The sequence below is a fragment of the Aptenodytes patagonicus genome, chromosome Z, assembly GCF_965638725.1.
Source record: "Aptenodytes patagonicus chromosome Z, bAptPat1.pri.cur, whole genome shotgun sequence".
Classification (NCBI taxonomy): Eukaryota; Metazoa; Chordata; class Aves; order Sphenisciformes; family Spheniscidae; genus Aptenodytes; species Aptenodytes patagonicus.
This window is the reverse complement of record NC_134982.1, coordinates 46824714-46844483: the sequence shown is the minus strand read 5'-3', so window position 1 is coordinate 46844483 and position 19770 is coordinate 46824714. Positions and strand designations below refer to the sequence as shown.

General features: G+C 43.8%; 1 protein-coding gene and 1 long non-coding RNA gene across 5 annotated transcripts in view; one reads left to right on the top strand and one right to left on the bottom strand.

Annotated features, from left to right (window-relative positions):
* Nucleotides 1-11607, bottom strand: part of DAPK1 (death associated protein kinase 1) — an 89949-nt gene extending 78342 nt beyond the window's left edge. The window contains exons 1-2 of one of the 3 annotated variants that reach the window (XM_076362063.1): nt 11587-11607; nt 10477-10636 (exon numbers count right to left, since the gene is read on the bottom strand). In XM_076362063.1, coding sequence (XP_076218178.1) covers nt 10477-10538 — 62 coding nt within the window. In that variant the 5' untranslated portion in view covers nt 10539-10636; nt 11587-11607. Of the gene's footprint in view, nt 1-4479; nt 4515-10476; nt 10637-11586 lie in introns of those variants that run through there. The other 2 variants (XM_076362061.1, XM_076362062.1) reach the window with 2 other exon arrangements.
* Nucleotides 11608-11758: 151 nt separating this feature from the next.
* Nucleotides 11759-13865, top strand: LOC143172513 (uncharacterized). 2 transcript variants are annotated; one of them, XR_012997351.1, is made up of 2 exons: nt 11759-11934; nt 12097-13865. It is a non-coding gene; the product is annotated as an uncharacterized LOC143172513 (long non-coding RNA). The 2 variants fall into 2 exon arrangements; XR_012997350.1 differs by having other exon boundaries at nt 12031-13865.
* The last annotated feature ends 5905 nt before the right edge of the window (nt 13866-19770 follow it).

The window sequence follows — 19770 nt, the reverse complement described above, 5'->3', positions numbered from 1 at the left end:
TTGCTTCCCAGTTCAGAGCAACTCTTCCACGCAGTCTTAGCCAGCCACACCTGCACGGCACTGATGCAGAGCACACGGGGCGCGGGCTTCACGGTGCAGGTTAGTATATTGAGCCAGCATCCATCACAACCAGAGGCTTCTCCATCCCTCTGGCCATGCGTTCCTATGCTTGCCAGCGGCTGGCACTTATACTTGCCCGATGTGCCCACGGTGATCCAGTTCAGGGAGCTCAATCTGTAGTCCCCTCCCACTTCCAGGCTGCAGTCGGCACAGTGCTGGTGCCAGCACAGGAGAAGCAACAGGAGAATGCAGCTCAGCGGGTAAGGAACAGGATCATCCCATTCACTGGCCCTCTCATTAGGCTGGTTTAGCCACCCTGTAAAGATGCCCAGGCAGGCCAGCAGGCAGGGAGGGCAGCGCTGACCAGGAACTAACACACCCTTAGGAGGGACAGTAATGTACAGGTTTCTTTTTAAAGGAACAAAAGGGGCAGCAGAAGTGGATGAGCTTTATGAGATATAATCTGGAATGGTTTGTTCTCCAGTTAATGTTATAACTGGCAACAAAAGCAGGAAAAGCGATCCTTCTTTCAGGCAGGAATGTGAAGTAAATAGTATCAGAAGGCCCTTTCAAATAAAAAGCAATGAGAAAAGATGAGACATAAGGAACTAAGCCGTTCCCTGATGTGCTTTCCCATGGAATCAACAGCACTTCTGTGCAGATGGCCCTGCTCATGGAGATTAGAAAACACTGCCAGACACATGATATACCAAAAAAGTCCTAATTCCCATACCAAAGTGTTTGAAGTCTCTGCTTGCAGAAAAAAACCCCAAACATCGTCCCCCCCAAAAAACACCTAAAAGATAAAGAAAGCAGAAGGAGACAAGGTGAAATATCCATCTCTAGGATTACATCTGCATCATCTTCATTAAAGGTAACAGAAGCCAAGTGTCCCAAAAAAGGAATCAGAGTCAGCAAGAAGAAAGGTATCAAAAGAAAGCTAGAATACATTACCATCCAAGACTCCCATGTACTGTTTTTTCTTAGGAAATAATAAACTGCCAGTTTTGTTGATGAAGCTATTGGAAGTGCTGAGTTCTTGGCCACAAAGTTGTTAGACCCAACTAAAATACCCACTAATATTATTTTCCTCTGTGGATAAAGGGGAAAAACCCCACACCTCAATCTCCGTTAAACTTGGCAGAATAATTTAGCTGTAAGCCATGCCAGAACAGAATACAACGTTATCAATTAACATAGAAGTTAGCTCCACCTAGTTATACCTGCATAACTAAGCAAAGTAAGTGCAATACCAAATAACACACACCACACATAGTACATACAATTAGAAGTTTTAAGCATTGGCTTTCTTAGTCTCATTTAGAAATACAGGATTACAAAGGACCGTCTCAGCAGTGAAGTCCAATCCTCTTAAGCTGCAGACAACCCTGCAATAGTCAATGAGACTAAAAATTTCAGAAAACAGAAACAGAAGAGATGAGAGGCCCCATACCACTTCTCTATAATCACAAGATAGTTAAAAGTCAAAGACTCCAGAAAATGAGCACCCTTTCTCTGTCCCGTAAGAGTAACAACTTCAAAACACCACAGCTTCAACAGATTATGTGACCTGGGGAAAACGTCCCTCCACTATCAGTTCCCATGGCACGTGAGCAAGTACTCTAAGTGAACACTTCTACAGGCACACCCACCCAGTACCTCAAGTCTCACGACGACTACTGACTGATATTTGAGAGAAAATTGAGGAGAGGGACAAGAGCCCAGAAGCCAATTTACATACCAGACAGAAAGTAGGGCTCCTCAAGTAACTTGTGAACACTTAGAAACACAGTATTAATTGCTCACAAATAAAGATACAGTGGAAATAAAATATTTCCAGTACACCAGTTCAGTTACAGGCTAACTTGGCACCCTGTTTAAGCAAGAAGCACAGAGAACACCACTGCCCAAAGCAATTTTTTTCCTTTCCAAAGGCTCACTCCTCTGCATTGTTCAGCAGAAAATTCAATTAAACTACACCTTTCAATCAGGTTGTACGTACAGTTATAATCTACACTGACTGTGAACACTTCCAAACTTTGGATATGTCCCCTTATGTTTGTGACCACCCAGTATAAGATATTTTTCTTTAGATTAAGTACAGGCAAAACCATCTAAGCTTCCTAACAAACAAACAGGCTTACACCTGCATGCAGACGATACCAGAGAAGGCTTGTTCTAGTAAAGAGTGGTACACCATTGCACTGCAGGGTCCCTGCTGCTGGTGCTCAATGCACACATGTGGTCTGGGCAGCCATGCAATGATGCTTCCTCCTCAACAGTACTGCCTCTTGAAGCAGAAATTGTCACTTTTGCTTGCATAATCAGGAGGGAGTAAGGGGAAGGAAATAAAACATCAAAACCAAGAGAATAAGGGTGCAGACCATCATGTGGATTACTCAGTGTGGTGTTTTACAGCAATCCTAAACCATGTGAACTATTCTGGATTTGGGTGAAAAGCACCTACTACAAGACATTGTCCCCAACATCAACATGTGCCACAACCAAAAAAACCCAGCAAACTCCAACACACTAAAAATATAACACCTTTAGTATAAAAGGACAACATTCTCAAGGACTACAATATGCCTGGAAACTTTGAAAGAGAGAGTTAAAACTGATCTAAGATACCCACAATGACTGTATCCTTATCAGCTTCCTCCTTCCCCAGCACGGTAACATGCAATCCTTTCCTTTAATTTTACAAGCTCAATCTTGATACAATTTAGGTTCCCTGTTCACATTGGCTTCATTTCAAAGACAAGTACCAAAGTTCACTCTCCTGGAGGCAAGCAGCCTTTCGATTTCCAGCCTGCAGATTCATCTGTAAACACTGTAAATGTAAATCTAGTTTCTAAAGTTTGTTTCCCCAAGCATTTTCATTCTTCCAGTGTATTGAAAAATCATACCACTGCAAGCTTTGTGGTGCAAGGCTAAATGTGCCAAAGTCTTAAGTCTCCTCTCTTAAGAAGCTTCTTCCCACAGCTTCACTACCTTAGTGTCTCTTCTTCACATTTAGCAGCAATCTCTTTGAAATGGAAGGACACGAGCTGTAAGTACCATGTAAAGGAGGATGTAGCAAGGTATTACACAAGGATATGGGGAGATACCTGGCCCTACAATTCATGTCTGGTATTAGCCTGTTCCACAACTGCACCAAAACCAACAGGAATGTCACCCAACAACTGACAAAACATGCAGGCTCCACTCTTTCTGTATCACCCCCTAAGTGATGAGATCTCTGAGTTTAACAACATTACCTATATTAGACTCCTTGGCACAGGCCTTTGTACCCAGTTCTACTAAATTTCACACCATTTACGTCACTCCAAAATTCACTGCATAACGAAGACACGCAACAAAATAGTTTAGGCTTGAAGATCTTTAGGCTTTGTTGACACTTCTCTCAGCTTCCACCTAGCTCAGCCATGTACTGGTGATGGTTAAGTAGCATCTACTATACTGCATGGTAAGTCGATAAACGTTTTTCACATTTGTTGGATAATCCTCCTTTGCATCACCTATCTTCCTACAATGGAGTCAAAATACAGTTTGAGAAACAACAGTCTTATTTGAGACAGAGCTCCTATGCAAGCCACTACCACCCAGGAAACAGAAACTACTGAGCCACTGCTTTAACTGGGACCTTTTCTTTGGAATATAAAATTGTACCAAGTTGCACAGGTTTGCTAACCAAGCCAGTTAAAAACAGAAGGACACCTGGCCATTAAGCCCAGCTGTGGGTCTCAGGAAACATGCAATTTCCTCCAAAAACTGATACTCCTTTGAATACCTCTGACCAACCGCAACAGCCATTCATCAAGGTTACTCCAGAACCACTGCACCATTCGCCATTCTCTTAATTTCCAGCTTAACTTCCTTGTTGTCGGTTTATGGTATTCTGCCTTTGTAGTAAAGTGACTCTATCTCTGTCCCTCCTACATATTTAACTTTAGGTAGATTTATGGAGGCAATCAACTCCATGCAGGCTGAGATTTCACAGTGCTTTCAGCTGATCTGAGTGTGCACTGCTGTCATAAATTAGATACAAGGTGTTTTTTTCCCCTTTGACAGCACCGCTGCATAAAAAACACCCAAACAAACCCACACAGAAACACACAGCAGAGGAAAGTGATACTGCTCCTTTCAGCCACCGACAGCGTAGACTGAGCTTGGCACACAGCTCTCATGAAAACGCAGCCTCAGCCTCCCTTTTCCTAAGCTAAAGGGGCCAATTTTTGTTCGGAACACACAGCTCCAGCAGAGGAAGTGACATACTCGAACATCTGTTAAGGGAGATAATGGGGAGGAAAAAGAAGAAACACCAAATCCCCCCCCCCCCCCCCCCCAAACACAGAAGGACAAAAAAAGCAGAGCCCAGAAAGGTGGAATGAAAGTTTCAATACACACTTAACGTACCAGCTCCAGTACTGATCGTGCCTCACTGAGCCTGGCTAGAAGAGAAATCAAAGATGAGTGTTTTTATCTGCTTCCTGATGAGTTTAGATTTACAAAGATTTGTGCATTTAAACTGAAGGCACAGAATAATCAGCAAGCTCTAGTTTTAATTACACTTCATTTTAAAAGACCTACAAAGCAGGCATTATTCTCCCCCAGAGAGAGAAATAAACTAAGCAGGAACAAGCAGTTATACCCAAAAAGCATCTGCACCTCTTGTGCTTTTCATGCAGCAAACCTCTCAGCACATTTTATAAGGCAGTAATTGTTACCAGTAGCACTGTATGGTGACAGCCTCTTGCAGCCTGTGCAATCAGCAGCTAGCAGGTTATTATGCGGTTGTGAAAAGGAGGCATTCTGAGGCATGGCTGGGAGGTAAAGTGACTTGAGACACAGAAGAGTAATTCCTCCCACCACGCTTTCCAGTTAAGAGACCTTCTTTTTCAGCACCCACGCAACCACCAGGGCCAGGACTTGCAGACAAGCGTTGAATAATCAACTTCTCTGAGAGCTGACAGGACTGATACAATATTTACATGGTTCACAAACAGCACAGAAAGTGTTCTTTGCTGTAATCTGAATTTCACAATTTTCAACTCTTAAAAAAAAAAGCACATAAAGACACCAACCAACCAGGTCTCCTGCTTAAACAGCGGCTTTGTGGCCAACATTTACAGGGTTCCTTCCCAGGTCCTTGTCCCTGAAAAACACATATGGTCACTGAATTTACTGTAATTAATTATCATAGAATACTTTGGGTTCGAAGGGACCTCTAAAAGTCATCTAGTCCAACCCCCTGCCGTGGGCAGGGACATCTTCAACTAGATCAGGTTGCTCATGTTCTACTGGAATTTGCATACATGTAGTTATAGAAGCCGTGAATTCCACACTTGCAGTATTTATCGTTGTGCCTGTATGAATAACACAGGAAACAGTAGCGCTGAGGTTTGCACCTTCTGCATTTTCAGTACTTAACCATTTTACCTCTGTATGAAAAAGAAGGTTAACACCTGCCTTTTAATGGAGCGATGGAGATGAGGTGACAGCAAGAAAATCCAGGAAAACAGGAATTGGAAATTTCAATGTATCACAGTTAAAAATTTTATACCTTACATGCAATACTTTTACCCTTACCAGACCATCTTTCACATTGCTCCTTCCCCCCCATATGACTTTCTAATCTGATAATTCATAGGAAAAAATGTTACACTGTAACATTATTAAAGACGGTTGGCATAGGTTTTAAATGTGACCATTTTGAAAGGAAGTATCACCTAAAAGGAATTTCACATCTTATATATCTCACAGTGGAGCTTGACAATACTCACACAATTTTAGTACATCGGCTAGTTAGCAAGATTAGTTTAGGTCGTCAAGCCTGAAAAGTGCCATGAAAGTCAAATTCTAGTTGCCATCCAAGTATTTTTGTTCGGTGTTTTTACTTTCCTCCCAACACAGGAGTGCAATGTAGTAACAGTTACAGTGTGTGGATAGATGACGGACAGCCTGATATGCGAGTAACCAAAAATACATACATGCGCATATATATATGTATGTATGTTCTGCCTAAATACTCCCTGCTTACTACAGAAATCAGTTTCCAGCATCGGAGGGGGGCGCGGAATCTCTTTTCACTCAACACTTGAAGGTAAAAGAATGTTTTTCAGATTGTAAATACACATTCGCACAACTCCCTGTTCTCTCTTATCGGCACCTTCAGCATCTTATCCTATGCATTTTTCTCTCACAACTGATAAAGCGATTAGGAACCTTAGATAGCAGGGTTAGCTTACTGCTTTTTACTGTTAGCGTCTCTGCTTAGTGAGCTACCAAGCAGAAGCAGACTGGTTTCCAAAATTTCTGAGATCCATCATAGCTTTTATTCAAGAAGAAGTTACAAGTATTTCCCCAGTGAGTCCAACAAGTCCAAACAGGCTTGAAGTTTAAAATTTTTAGATACCTCTTCCTACTTTTTGAATCAACAAGAAACTAAAAATTGCAAACCACAGTGCAACGCAAATACCATTCTTCAATTCCAAAACTTTATTTCAACAATCTACATCTCTTTTAGGAAGCACATGGAAGTTTAAAGAAAAAAAAACCACAAAAAATGGGGGGGTAGGGGATGAAGGAGGAGGGAGCTGGTTGTAAGACCAGGAACTAAGTGCCTTCAATTCAAATAAAGAGACACAGTATGGATCTATACCGTTGCTTTGTTTGGGTACCTCTCCCTATAATTATTTAAGCAATGACACATCTCTCACAGTACTGTAGTAACTCCCAAGTAAGGCCAGTCACAGGAGGGCAAAAAAATATTTTTGATTAGTTTCATCTGGTCTCAAGGTGTTTACTTGCATGCTCACCATGGTGAGGCTTTTAATACTGATGAACTTGAATTTCTGTCTTTTGGGCGGACTGAAGTAAAAGCACTGCAGCAGGGTATTTAAAACGCAGTCACACTGCTTGCAACTGCAGGCAGAATTAAAATGAACAAAATAGCTTTGGTAAATTTGTTGCTCTTTCATGATAACCTCTGCCACCCCTTGAAACTTCATGGTTAGATGATTACTTCACACATCTGTAGGTAGCCTGCATGTGAACAATTCAAATTTGTAAGACAGAGAAAAAGTGTATGCTGTGCAACATACACAATGATCAAGAGCACAATCTTCTTACATGTTCTGTGCTAAAGACATTTGATCCACATGTCTCACAAGACCGTTTTGGTACAAAAGCTTAAGATAAACCAACTTGAACAGCCACGAACATGTCGGAAGAAATCATGTACGGGCAAGACAGGTAAAGGTGATCCTGTCAGTATTCACAATCCCAAGTTTCTTTTTTCTTATTCTCCCCACGCATAAATCAAAACAAACCAAAGAATGGAATAAAACTCAAACATTTTGGTAAAAGGACGAGGACTGTTTATTACTTTTTCTGCAGAAGCACTGTGAAATACCAGGCACACCATTACCCCTTCTCCTTGTTTCCAACAACTCTAGGTTTTATGTTAAGCAACATTTAAACCTCCTTTATTAGTTTCAATCAAAAGTTTCATTTTACACAACCCATTTACTTTCTTCGAGACACCTTTCTTAGATCACTTTTTTATTCAAATCATTTTTATTCTAGTTACTGTCATAAGTATTATAATGTAATAAAGACTGTTAAATAATTTACAAGGGAAAATAGTGAAGATTATTAAAATTTCTGAGTATTTGTATCTTCACTGAGCTTTCCCTAAAGGCAGGTTGGCCTAGGAACTTCAGGATCCATTCATTCAAACACACCTCTGTCAGTGAAACCTCATCTGTTCATTTATTCACCTTGTTTGCTGCACGACTTGCAGCTAAGTAAGAGGAAATAAAAGAATTCTTCCCTAAGAAGGGGAAAAATAGGTTGATTTTGCAAAATGGAACCTTTCATCATTGCTTAGCTTAAGTATTAAATCACCATTTGGGTTCCGAAATGAACACAAGAAATTTTAAAGTCAAAGGTGTTTTCAATATTCACTGCTTTCTGAGTTTTGAGCCTCAGGGTTGACATTTGCAACTACATTTACATGCAAACTTAATGGTGAGAAACCTACCTAAGGGATAAAGGAGGAATGGAAAGCAATGGGATTTACAAGAGAGTATTTCAACCAACCCTAGAAATTTAAGTTTAAAAAGAAGTTAAAAACACCACTGAACTAAACCATACAACAACTATCCTGAGATTTGCTTACTCTTAGGGTTTTATGGCAACACTTTGCAGTGGAATAATCCCCGTTTCTCAAAGTGATGCTGAAATGAAAGCTTTTGCCCTTTTAAATTACTGCATTCCATTTTTAAAGCAAAAGCCCTGTCAAACATTTCACAATGTTTTACCACTCACTGGTATTTTCTCACAAAAGCAGATAAAATTGATGAGGTTCTTAGTTTTCTTCACTTTTTTCAAGGAAAAACAAGAGCAGAGTTTAACATTCTTTTAAATTCTTAAAATATTACAGGTTTAGACTGCATGCCAAGCTTATATAGCATTAAGATGAATAAAAACAACCTCAGTACTGTAATACCTGGACTGTAACTAATCACATTAATACACCATTTTTTTACTGAACACCATTACCTAATATTCTGCCAATTTGAAAAACTCCATTTGTTTTTGTTGTTGGGTTGGTTTTGTTTTTTTTTTTTTTTTTACTATATAACATTATTCAGTGTTTGCATTTCCCCATACTGTAGAAATGAAACACTTGGTCTTCACTGCTGTGTTCTGGAGCTAACATATGACTTCCAAAGCATGTTTGTTTGGAAAAATCCCCATGTATTTAAACATTTCTTACGTAATTGGCCTAAGGGCAATTGTCCTATTTCATAAATATGTATTGGGGACCAAACATTGCATTGACACTTTCTCTTTACAGTAAATACGAGAGGTTATGTAAACCTTAACACTTTCTAAACTAGCATACTGACATCATCTTCTCCTTGAAGAACCTTAAGAAAACACAATAGATAATTTCTAGATCTGCGTCTTTATTTTCTCCTATAAAGTAAATAATTTATCAGTGTCTGTAAGCACAAGCATAGTCTTATTTTTAAGAGTCCAGAAACCTAAACCTCAATTTCAGAACACTTTATGTCTTCTTGCCCAGAAGAATGGAAATCGAATCAAACAGTTTTACGTGTCCAAACAAAATATTTAGACCACACAACCTAAGCTTATGGTTTAGCATGGTAACATGTCTTTCTAACAAGATATCCAGTAAGTTAATATGACTTCACTGTCCAACATAGCCTGTCATTCTAGAGGTATGAAAAAGCCAACCCAGAACACTATGTGAAAATAAAAGTACACATTCATCATATACCTGTACAAGTCATGGCAACAAGCTTGTACATAAAAGGGGTGAAATTTATTTTAAATACGGTCCAATGAACTTTCTGATAACATGGAGACTTTTTGCTTGTTTGTTGGGTTTTTTTAAGAAACAGTGTTGTATTTCTAAGTTCCTGCCTACGCCAGTACCTTGTTTGCAACATTTGCTATTACTGGCCCCTTCACTGGAAAGATACACACGAGTAGACATGGGATCATCTGCCCCACATACACTACCCTGTGGTAATTGAACACTGACCCTGAGCTTTGAAATCGCTGAGATGAACACTACAAAAGGATTCTGCCGTACTGGTGTGCTAAAATGCCATCAGATTCCCCCTTAAAGAAGGGGGAAGGAAGATGAAAGGACTCGCACGTAACACAATTCAGTGTTAAACTAACAGTTTTAAAACACGGAAAGCACTGAAAACACAAGGCATGACTAATAGCTTTAGCTCTTTACACAAATAGCATGGCAGGAGGAGATCCCTACACAGCATTCAAAAATCAAAGTTCAAGCGCTTCATCTGCAGTGCTCTGCTACACAACCCCGATCTGACATCCAGCTCCAACAGTGATGCCTAGAAAGTGATCTTCACCGCAGCACTACTGATGAAATACAATTACAGAGTTTCTCTCACTTTAACCGTATCATTAAAGCAAAACCGACATGCAATACATACGGAGTCCTTCGCTACCAACACAATGCAAACTTCTCTCCTGCAAACCCACCACGTTCCCAGTGACCCGCCTGGCTAACAGCAGCAAGCGTTACAATTTCACAGCTGCCCCTCCGGCCCGAAGGCAGCAGGTACGCCCGTACGCGCCGCACGACACCCAGATGGGCACCAAGCTGAGAAGGTACCAGTTAGGCACTGCCCAAGTTCAAAATCCCATCAGACCCGTATTAAAAGAGCAAACACGCCGCAGCTGAAAATCCAACTCCCTTTCCCGCCTTCGGGCACCTTAGAGGGGGTGGAAAGGCAACGCGGGGGCATTTCCAGCGGCAGGAGCCGCGCCTGCCCTCCCCCCTTCCCCGCCGCGCTCAGCGGTAACGGCTCCCCCCGCCCAAACCCGCCGCCGGCCCGCACCCACCTGCCGAGGTCCTCGCCCGTCTCGTAGTGCTCCTCCAGGTTCTCCTGCCTGAACACCGTCATGGTCGCCGCCTCGCCGCCGCCGGCTTCAGCCCCTGCTCGGCGCCCTCATCACCAGCGCCCCGGAGCCGCCGGGGCCGCCCCGCGCTCGGCTGCGCGCCCTGCGGAGGAGCGCGGAGGTGAACGCCCCTGCCCACGGCCGGGCAGCGTCCCTCTCGGCGCCGGGGCCGCCCCCGCCCGCCCCACCCCCGAAGGAAGCGGTACCCGCGGGCGGGAGGGCGCCTCCCCTGCCCCTGCCCGGGCAGCGGGAGAAGAAAGCGGCGCCCCCCGCCCCCGCCCCTTCGCTGGCAGCCGCACCGCCGCCGTGGCGGCCGCCGGCGCCCAGCCGCCCGCCCGCTGCATTCCTCCGTGGCTCCGTTGCCCGGTCAACCGGGACGTGCCGCCGGGCCTGCGGCGGGAGCCCCCGGGCATCCCTGCACCTGACCCCGGGCGAGGCCGGGAGGGCGAGGCGGCGGATCTCCTCCCCGCCACCGGGCAGGGGCTCGCGGGGCCGGTTCCCCCGCCCGCGGCGGCGGCGGCGGCGGCGGCGGCGGCGCCCGCCCGCTCTCTCCCTCCCCTCCCTCCCTCCCTCCCTCCCTCGCCTCTCACCCGCTGCTGCTGCTACAGCCGCCGCGGCGCCCCGGCCGCTCCGCGACCTGTGAGGCGGCGACAGCGCCGCGGCCGCTCCCGGCCGGCGCGCAGGCACCGCGCGACGCCGTCGCGCGGGGCTCCGCAGCCCGGCCAATGGGAAGCCGCCCGCCGCCCCCCCGCCCCTCGCCGCGGCCTGCCCGCCTCTGCCCCGCCGCCGCCGGGCGCCGCGGCCAGGTGCGCCCCGCCCCGCCCCGGCAGCCCGGGGAGCCCGCGGCGGCGTGCCCCCTCCCCGCTCCCCCGGGCGGCGCGGGCCTGCGGGCGGTTCCCGGCGCGGCCATTGTGTGCTCCCGCCGGCCGCGCCCGCCCGCAGCCCGCGCCTTCCCCCCCGCCCCGCTCGGCGGCCGCGGCCCCGCCCCGGGCTGGGTGAAGCGGGGCTGGGGGCAGCCGAGGGTCTGGCGGCCTCTGCCTTCCTCCCACCCACCGCTGGCACCCTGCTCTGTCCAAAAAGCGGTCCCCGCAGGACGGGGCGGGGCGGCGGAGGGCGCCGTCTGGCCCGCCCGTCCGCCCAGCGGCAGCGCCACCGCCACGTGCCGCGGCCGTCGCCGCCCGCCGCCCCGCCCCGGCACCCGCCCCAGGCCCCGCGTCCGCGGCGGCGGGACCTGCCCTGGGCCCCCGTCAGCAGCGGCGAGTGCCGGAGGCCTGCTGCAGCCTTGCGCACGTGCCCAGCCTGGGCACACCGGGCGGTCCCGGCCCCGCACAAAGCGTGCTCCAGCGCAGAGCCCGCGGCGGGAGCCGCCGGCGCCGTCAGTGCTCCCGGGCACCTGACAAGGTAAGCATTTAAGCACAGTTTGCAGGTATTCTTTTATCAAAGGGCAACAATAGTCAGCGTTTTTTAAATACTGAATGTATTAAATTGTCTCTGCAGGGTGTTGCACCTTATGTTTGGCATTTGCTAACGTTTCCTATCTTCGCATGTGCTGCTGCTGCTCAGGTTCAGCTGTCCCGGTGCATGGTGTCTTCTGTAGCGTATTGGTCCCATGCCAAGCTGGAACTTCGACTGCTGCTTACATTTTGGAGGCGAGTTTTTTCCTAGTTGCTCTGTTTTCCTCCCATCCGTGTTGTTCAGCCTCGAGTGAGTACGTGATGTTGGGTACGACAGCTGTATGAACAGCTTTTAACTTCCATCTCAACTCTTGAGATCTCTCAGAAAGAGAATTGCTCATCAAAGGTGACAAAAAGTTCAGTGCAGTCATACGACTTTACACTTATTTGATTTAGTACTTGAGGGAGCCTGGCCTTCTTCAGGTACAGGGCAACAAGTACAGAAGCCCTGAAATTCTTTGAGTGAGTCACAGCGTGACCTTGGGCAAGCGTCAGAAAATTTTGTGCCTCCACTGACGTCATCTGTAAAATGAAGGGAGGGCATTTGAATGGATTGCCGGATGTGGAGTTACATAAAGCCGTCTTCAAAGAGGGCAGCATGGCGGCGTCTCCTCAGGCTGAGTTACGTTCAGAACTATGCACCCCTCGCTATTTGATTTATAGCCAGACATGCAGGAGTATGATGCTGTGCCTTGTCTTCAGCCCATCTTCTATGTATTTATTTCTAACAAGTTTCAAAGACGTGACTCACACACTTTAGGTTGTCAGATTTTCAACACAGCTCAAGGTTTTTAACAAACGCTGGATACAGGTTCAAAAGTTCATTTTGTTTTTAGAGATTCTTCCTTTGCTGGAGATGAGGACAATCACTGGACCCAGCCCATGAAATTTGAAGCACCTGCTTGATCTTCAGATGTTTTTCACTTCTTTGTTTCAGGATTTTTTATGATGGTCCTGAGCTCATACAAGAGTAACATTCGTTGTAGCTTGTATGTATTTTGCATTGCAAGCGCTACTCAAACATGCAATTCGGTATTACTCCTTATGACCCAGCCCTGCTTTAACTGAAGCAATTGAACTTTCACTATTGATTCAAGTAAGAGCAGGCGCACACTGGAATCAATACGCCATAACTGAGATAATTACTGAGATGCATAGGATCAACAGAAAAATGAATTGCTTAAAATGCTTCTCTTTTCCCTTTCCTTTAATAACCATATCTGAAGGGGGAAATCTTGCTCCTGTCGCCTGTCCATCTAGGTCTGGGATGCCTGAATTTTGTTGTTCAGGCCCCTCAGTGGACCTGAGTGTGGTGTTTGAATACTCTCGTGGCAGCAGCAACAGCACATGTCACCATGTTGTGTGCCTGAGGAGGAGTCATGCCCCACTCGAGTGAAGGCAGCCGCGGCGGCAGGTCTGTGCCGTGGTGTACACAGGTACAAAAGAAGACGTTTGCCAGCTGAAGCACCGTTCCTGTTTCTTCAGAGAAATACTCAACCGGTTGTGTTTGATGCAGCCCACTTTGAAAGGGCTTGCCTATGCCTGGTGGCACTCGTCTTGCAGGCTGGGAACACTTAATGTAGGTGAAAACCCAGCCCCACTGCTATGCTTTTAAAATGCTCATCTGCTTCCATGAGTATGATACTGGATTGCACACGTAGTAAATGGGAAAAATGATTTTAAATTGCTGTCAAATGTAATTCAGCAATTGTGATTGTGGTTTGCGCTTACAGGTTTAATAGCACATTGGATAAAATCCAACCCTAATAAACTCAGTAGCAAAATCTCCATGATTTCATGGTTCCGTGATTTCAAGCCAATGTGTGTTTTTTGTTTATTGTAATAGAACAGAAATAATAAAGTGATATTAACTCCTTACTTGTACTGTTGTAAATCAGGAGTGATGCTAATGTCGGTAAGATTATTTCAGTGTGAAAGAAGATCGGGAGCAAGATTAATAACAACAAATGTGTCTTTAAAGGAGTGATTTGTGCCTGCCAGCTTACTACGTCAAGTAGTTCATGTATATTTTGCTATGTAGAAAAACAAGTGTTCTGTTTCTCAATAAATATTACAAAGAATTCAAATTTGCAGAAAGCATCTGTATCCCCAAGCAGTGTTAAGTGAAAGGAAGGCTACATTATTTCTGCAAGTCAAGTGATTTATAGCACTCTTCAGCCACTTTGCTACTGAATCTGCACAGCCATTTCTACATAAAGTTAACAGACAAGGAGGCATATTAAGTGTATTGTTTCAGGATAAATCTTTTCAAGATCATTGTCTGATTTGTTTCTGTCATCCAGGTAAGATGTCTCTCCTAGTAAGGAAAGATACTAATTATGGCAAAGAACATAAATTACTTAGGCTGGCTATTATTTCTTCTGTGTATAGTTTTCTTTTTAAGAGATCAGCATTTATTTTTGACATGACTATAAAAGCAATTTCCTGGGTTGTGTGTCATGTTCTCTGTGCTGATTCATAGGTTTTTCATACCTATTTTAATTTCTTAACAAGGCAATCTAGTTACTGGCCCTGAAAGTTGCAGTTCCGTATTCATCGGAGACATCCAGGGCTGACACCAGAATGGGAGGGTGACCATTAGTGTCACAGAGCCACTCAGTTTTGGTAAACCCAAAGCATTTTTCCTTCAAAAGGAGCTCCAGATGTGCCAGTGACTTCTGTGATTAGGGCTCACATCCCTCAGAAAGTAGACTGAATCCATCGATTCCTTTCACAAAGGCCTGAAGCTGCTAACAAAGAAGGCAAGATCTGTAGCTTCACAAGGCAATACTTTTAGCACTGTTACTAGGGTCAACTAAGTGGTGCAGAGTAAATTTTGCAGGCTGGAAAAATCATTCCTTAGCATTTCAATCAATAAACAAAACACTTTTTTGTTAAAAATTGCTAAAATTCATTTAATTGCTGTGTTTTGGAAACCTCATAGAAGTCAGGTTCATGGGAAATTATCAACATCGCTCTTCTGAAAGCACCATAGAAGGATTAGTGCCTCTTATTTTCTTTAGGTATTTATATCAGTTCCTCATAAAAAAAAAAGTGTTTCATCTCCCGAGAGAGTTACAGCTCATCTAGGATCTGCTAATTCATGTGTTTATTCATCAGGGGCCCATACCATGTACATCCCCCAATGAAGCCTCTATTTGGCAAGGCAATTAATTGAATGCCTGACTTGGACCAGTGAACAGCAGATTCTGTTCACTGAACAGAACAGTTCAGTAGTTCAGTTCTGAACTACTTGAGGGCTTAAATGCATATGTTTCAGCATCTCCCTGAATCAAAGCCCAAACCCAGAGTCATGGGCAAAGCACTTCTGGAGTTTGGGTTACAAAGCTGTATGCCATTCCTCCTGTGACGATGCCCTCACAGGGCAGCTCTTCTCCACTGGAAAAGTCAAGCTGTCGATGGAAAAAGGAAGACTCAGTCTACCGTGGATGGGTCTTTTCCCTGAAGCTGAATTAAGGTTATGAAAGCCTCTGACAAATGACCTAAGAATAACCACTAACCACAATCAGAACTAAATAGCAATCACATCTCTTTGACTTAGATTTCCTATAGCTATTATCCCATGTAGATTTGGCCTCTGTGTTATTGTATATTTATTTAACACAAAACAAACTGCAAATGACTAAATTTTTGGCACAACTGTTTCTTTCTGAAAAGAAGGTTTACTCCAAGTCAAAACATTTTGACAAAGACTTTGTTAACGTGTAATTTCAGTAAGGTAAATGTGTAATTTGCAACATTTAGTTAAAATACTACTTTTAATAGTATAATATATCTTTATGTTGCATATAGGATTACATATTCTGTGAGACAAAAATATGTATTTTAAAGTAGCATGAGAAAGTCCTTTGGATTTTTGGATTTTTAATTCTGAGCTCAAAGATCTTGATTTCATACAGAAACAAAACCAATCAAATATGTAACATCATGTTTGGTAAATTTTCTTCAGCCAGACCAAAGAACACTCCAAACCTACATTTGAAAGAAGAAATCAAGAAAGCACTTGCTGGAAGTCCTTGGTAAGTCTCAAACTACTTCAAGAATTTTACAGAGAAATTGAAGGCCTTATTTGTGCAGTATATTGCGCTATAAACTTTGAACTTGACTGACATGTCAGTATTGTGATATGCATGTTTAATAATACTAATTTATAACATTTACTATCATAAAACAATGGGCTTTGCATCAGGTTCTTGCACAGTGTGCATTAGAATTCCTGCTGCTCAGCTTTGAAATATATAAAAGTTCAGCAGACCTACCAGTAATATATGATACCATGAAAACACACTTACTCGGATCAGTAAGCTTCCAGAGGTAATGGATGACAGGATGAGGTTGCACTTTCTGTCCTGTCTTTATGTCTATTTCTTCTTTTTTCTTTTTCTAAGGGAGGGTCTACGATCTAAGTCATGAGACAAACAAAAAAATCAAAAGTGTATATATATTTAAAAAAAAGTTAATAAGGGTAATTAATTTTATATAATTACTTTCATTCAACGTTCCCCAAATGCTTTGCAAACATCAGTTGCTTTAATTGTCCTTTACTACACCTCTGTAGCAGCGAGGGTTGTTAAGTAATTATGCTTGTAGATGCTGAACAGGCACTCACTGCACTTGCCAGGGATGACAGCCAGCTTTAGAGAAAGCCACGTGAAGGGCAGAGGAGGTCGGTGGGATAGTGCCTGTGGCGGTGTCTTTTGGTGCTGTGGTCCGCCAAACCTCTCGCACCACTTTCCTGCCGATGTCAGCTGTTAGAAGGGAAACGTGCTTGCTGACGCTTGGCCTTGGCTCACTGCCTGGCAAAGCCACTTGTGGGTTCAAATTCCTTTCGTGTAGTACGGTAATACGACGATCATAGCCTTATCCTTAGAAATAAATGCTGAGTAGTATTTAATGTAATAATTTTACCGATAAGGCATTGGAAGCGCAGGCTGGATACGGGGTTTAACCCCAAAACCATGGATGTGTATTTAATTGCTGGAAGTAATTTTTCTTTTTAGCTAAACGTGACTAAACTGTACATGCAGAATGTCTGTAGGATCAGTCTGACTTGCACAATATCGCAGCTGAAGCAAGTGATGATGACTGAAAAAAGATGCTATCCTAACGCTTAATTCCTTATTCCAGTTAGTCCCTAAGACTGCCTCTGTCAGCTCCCGTGAGCCAAGACACCTACGTGATGGTGTTTTCTTTGAGGATGCACTGTGAAAATCTGGATGTAAAGTCATTAATACTTCCAACTGCTGGCCCAGATTTTTCCGGTCTCAGTAGGTCTGGCATGACAGATATACTGCAGTGGAGTCCATATTAAATAACTCGTTACTACAGCTAGCATTATTGTGTCTTCTGTTCTGAAAGAATATTTACCAAAGGAATCTCAAAATCTGTACACTGTGCTGATCCAAAACTCTTATCTTCACACTGGTGCTTGCATGTGCCTATCACAATTTTTGTAGAATAGCTCATAATGCAAGACTTGACTAGTGCTAAACCAGAACAGACACAGCAGGCGACACTTAAAGGTAGAAGTGTGGGAGATTTCTTTTGTTGGATTAGTATACGATACAGATTCCTCAAAATACTGGGGAACCAAGGGCAGCAGTTTGAAAATCATGGGATGGGACGAACTTAGCAGCTGCCTGGCACCCTGACTAGCTACAGGGGGAGCGTTAAGAGAGTAGCACTCTCCAGCTGTTGGCAAAATGCCTATGTGTGAAATCATTAGCATATAAAAAAATGTCTCTTTGACTGTTTTGCAGCATTTGCTCAGTGTATTTGGGCATTTCCGAAAGCAAAACATCCCTAAGCATGAATCTACAACAAATATGTCTGCACAGAGTTGTCATCTAGATGTTTGGGAGATAATCACGTTTGGCATGTTTCATGCCCATACATTCCATCTGCCTATCTTGCCTACACGTACAGCAGGCAATGAAACTTTTGTGCTGTAATTTCTGAAGAGAGAAATTTGAAGTTTGCACTGAGTTTCCTCTGCACGTAATTCCTTTGCCCAGGTACTGCACATGACACACTCTGATCCTGCAGAGTGCTTTTGTGTGCGTGCCATGCAGAGAGCTAGGTAGGAGTATAACTAAGTTTTTGCAAACTGGAGGGTTCATCAAGCAAAAGGGTATGGAAAAAAGTACAAGAGGCTTCTGTTGTGTAAGTGACACTTAATCTTGGCTGGCTGATTAAGAGATACTGTATATTGTTCAAGTACTGTAATCCATTCAGTTGAAGTTCCCTGTGGTATAGAAAAAAATCTGTCCTGATGAAATGGCAGTTTCTGAGGTTGATCTCTAACTTCACCTGGCTTAAAGAGTAATGGTTGTGATGCCTGGCCATTGCCTGCTGAAACCAGGACAGGTTCCCTGGCCCTCCCCATCCCCTTTATTTCCCCTAGTTGCATTGTTAGCTCAAGGTAGCCCAACCTAAGTATGTTCCACCTTGCTATGAATGGCTACGATAGCCTGCTGAGGATCAGGGAGTTACGACAGTTTCCCTGATAGCACCTCTTTGCTGGGAGTAAGCTGGGAGTAAACATGGTGGAGGAAGGGCTCTGGACCGAAATAATAATTTCCAAAGCAAGGCAGGATGCAACTGTGGTGTGGACGGCCAGCAGCGAGCACCTCCCGTGTTGTATGATGTAGAGTGTGTTAAAAGGGGGGAGTAGAATCCATTTTCCCCAGCTGAATTAATCCCTCCCAGCGTGCCTTTAATTTGTTTAGTATTGTATCCCTTTAATTGATTTATTATTGTATCACGGATAAAGCTGAACAAGTTACTTAATGAGTTCAGCTACTAGGATGGATGGATGATTTGTTCTATGTTTTGGTGATTATTTTCTTTCTGTGCAATTTTCAAAGGAAAAGCAGCTGTCGCATTCCTACATACTCAACTGTCCCAGTAGGATTTTACATCCTGAGTCAAGGACCTTCCTTCTCCAAATACCCTGGAGGCTCATCAGCTACAAATAGAACAGGTGTGACAAGTGGTGTTACTCTTGTCATTGCCAAAACCAATATATTTTTTATTAGTGATTGTTACAGTTGCCCATTAGGATGCAAAATCCTTGCAGGAATCTGTAGCCGAGATTCAGCAAAGCAGATCTGGAGGTCTAGATGCTAGGCATAGCATTGTGAACTCTGAATCTGGTGGAGTAAACCACTGCTCACATAGGTACAGGCTGGAGAGTTTGTAATCACTCTGCTGGGTGAGCATCCGAGCATGCAGCACCCTGCAGAACAAAGGGTGACATTCTTACTTATGTGCTTAAACAAAGGCACTGCTTTTCAAATCCTGAGTCTTCTCCTGACTTAAAGGCATAGGGAGTAGCATGGGTTTGTCCACCATTAAAATACAGGATGTTATTTTAGTATTCTCAGCAAAAAAGTAGCATCACGATTCTTTCATAATCACATTACAAAAATGATACATTATTTACATGCATATTGCTGAAATAGACACTATTGTATCCATAAAGAATTACTAAATGGGCAGTAAGCATTCAAAAGATCTTGTTCCTGAATTAACAAAGGCATACATTAACAATGATGTGTCTTGTACCTGAAACCATATTTAGCAGCTAATTTAACTGACAGGCAAGGAGAAAGAGTTCTGTCTCTTTTTTTTTTTTTGGCTTTCAGCTATCATGCTGTTGCAAAGACCTAACGCCTAATACTGTGCAAAGCACTTCTTTTTTTTACAGTACATTCTATTTAGCCATGTAGAAACTTCTGTTTTTATTAGAAAAACAATTTTT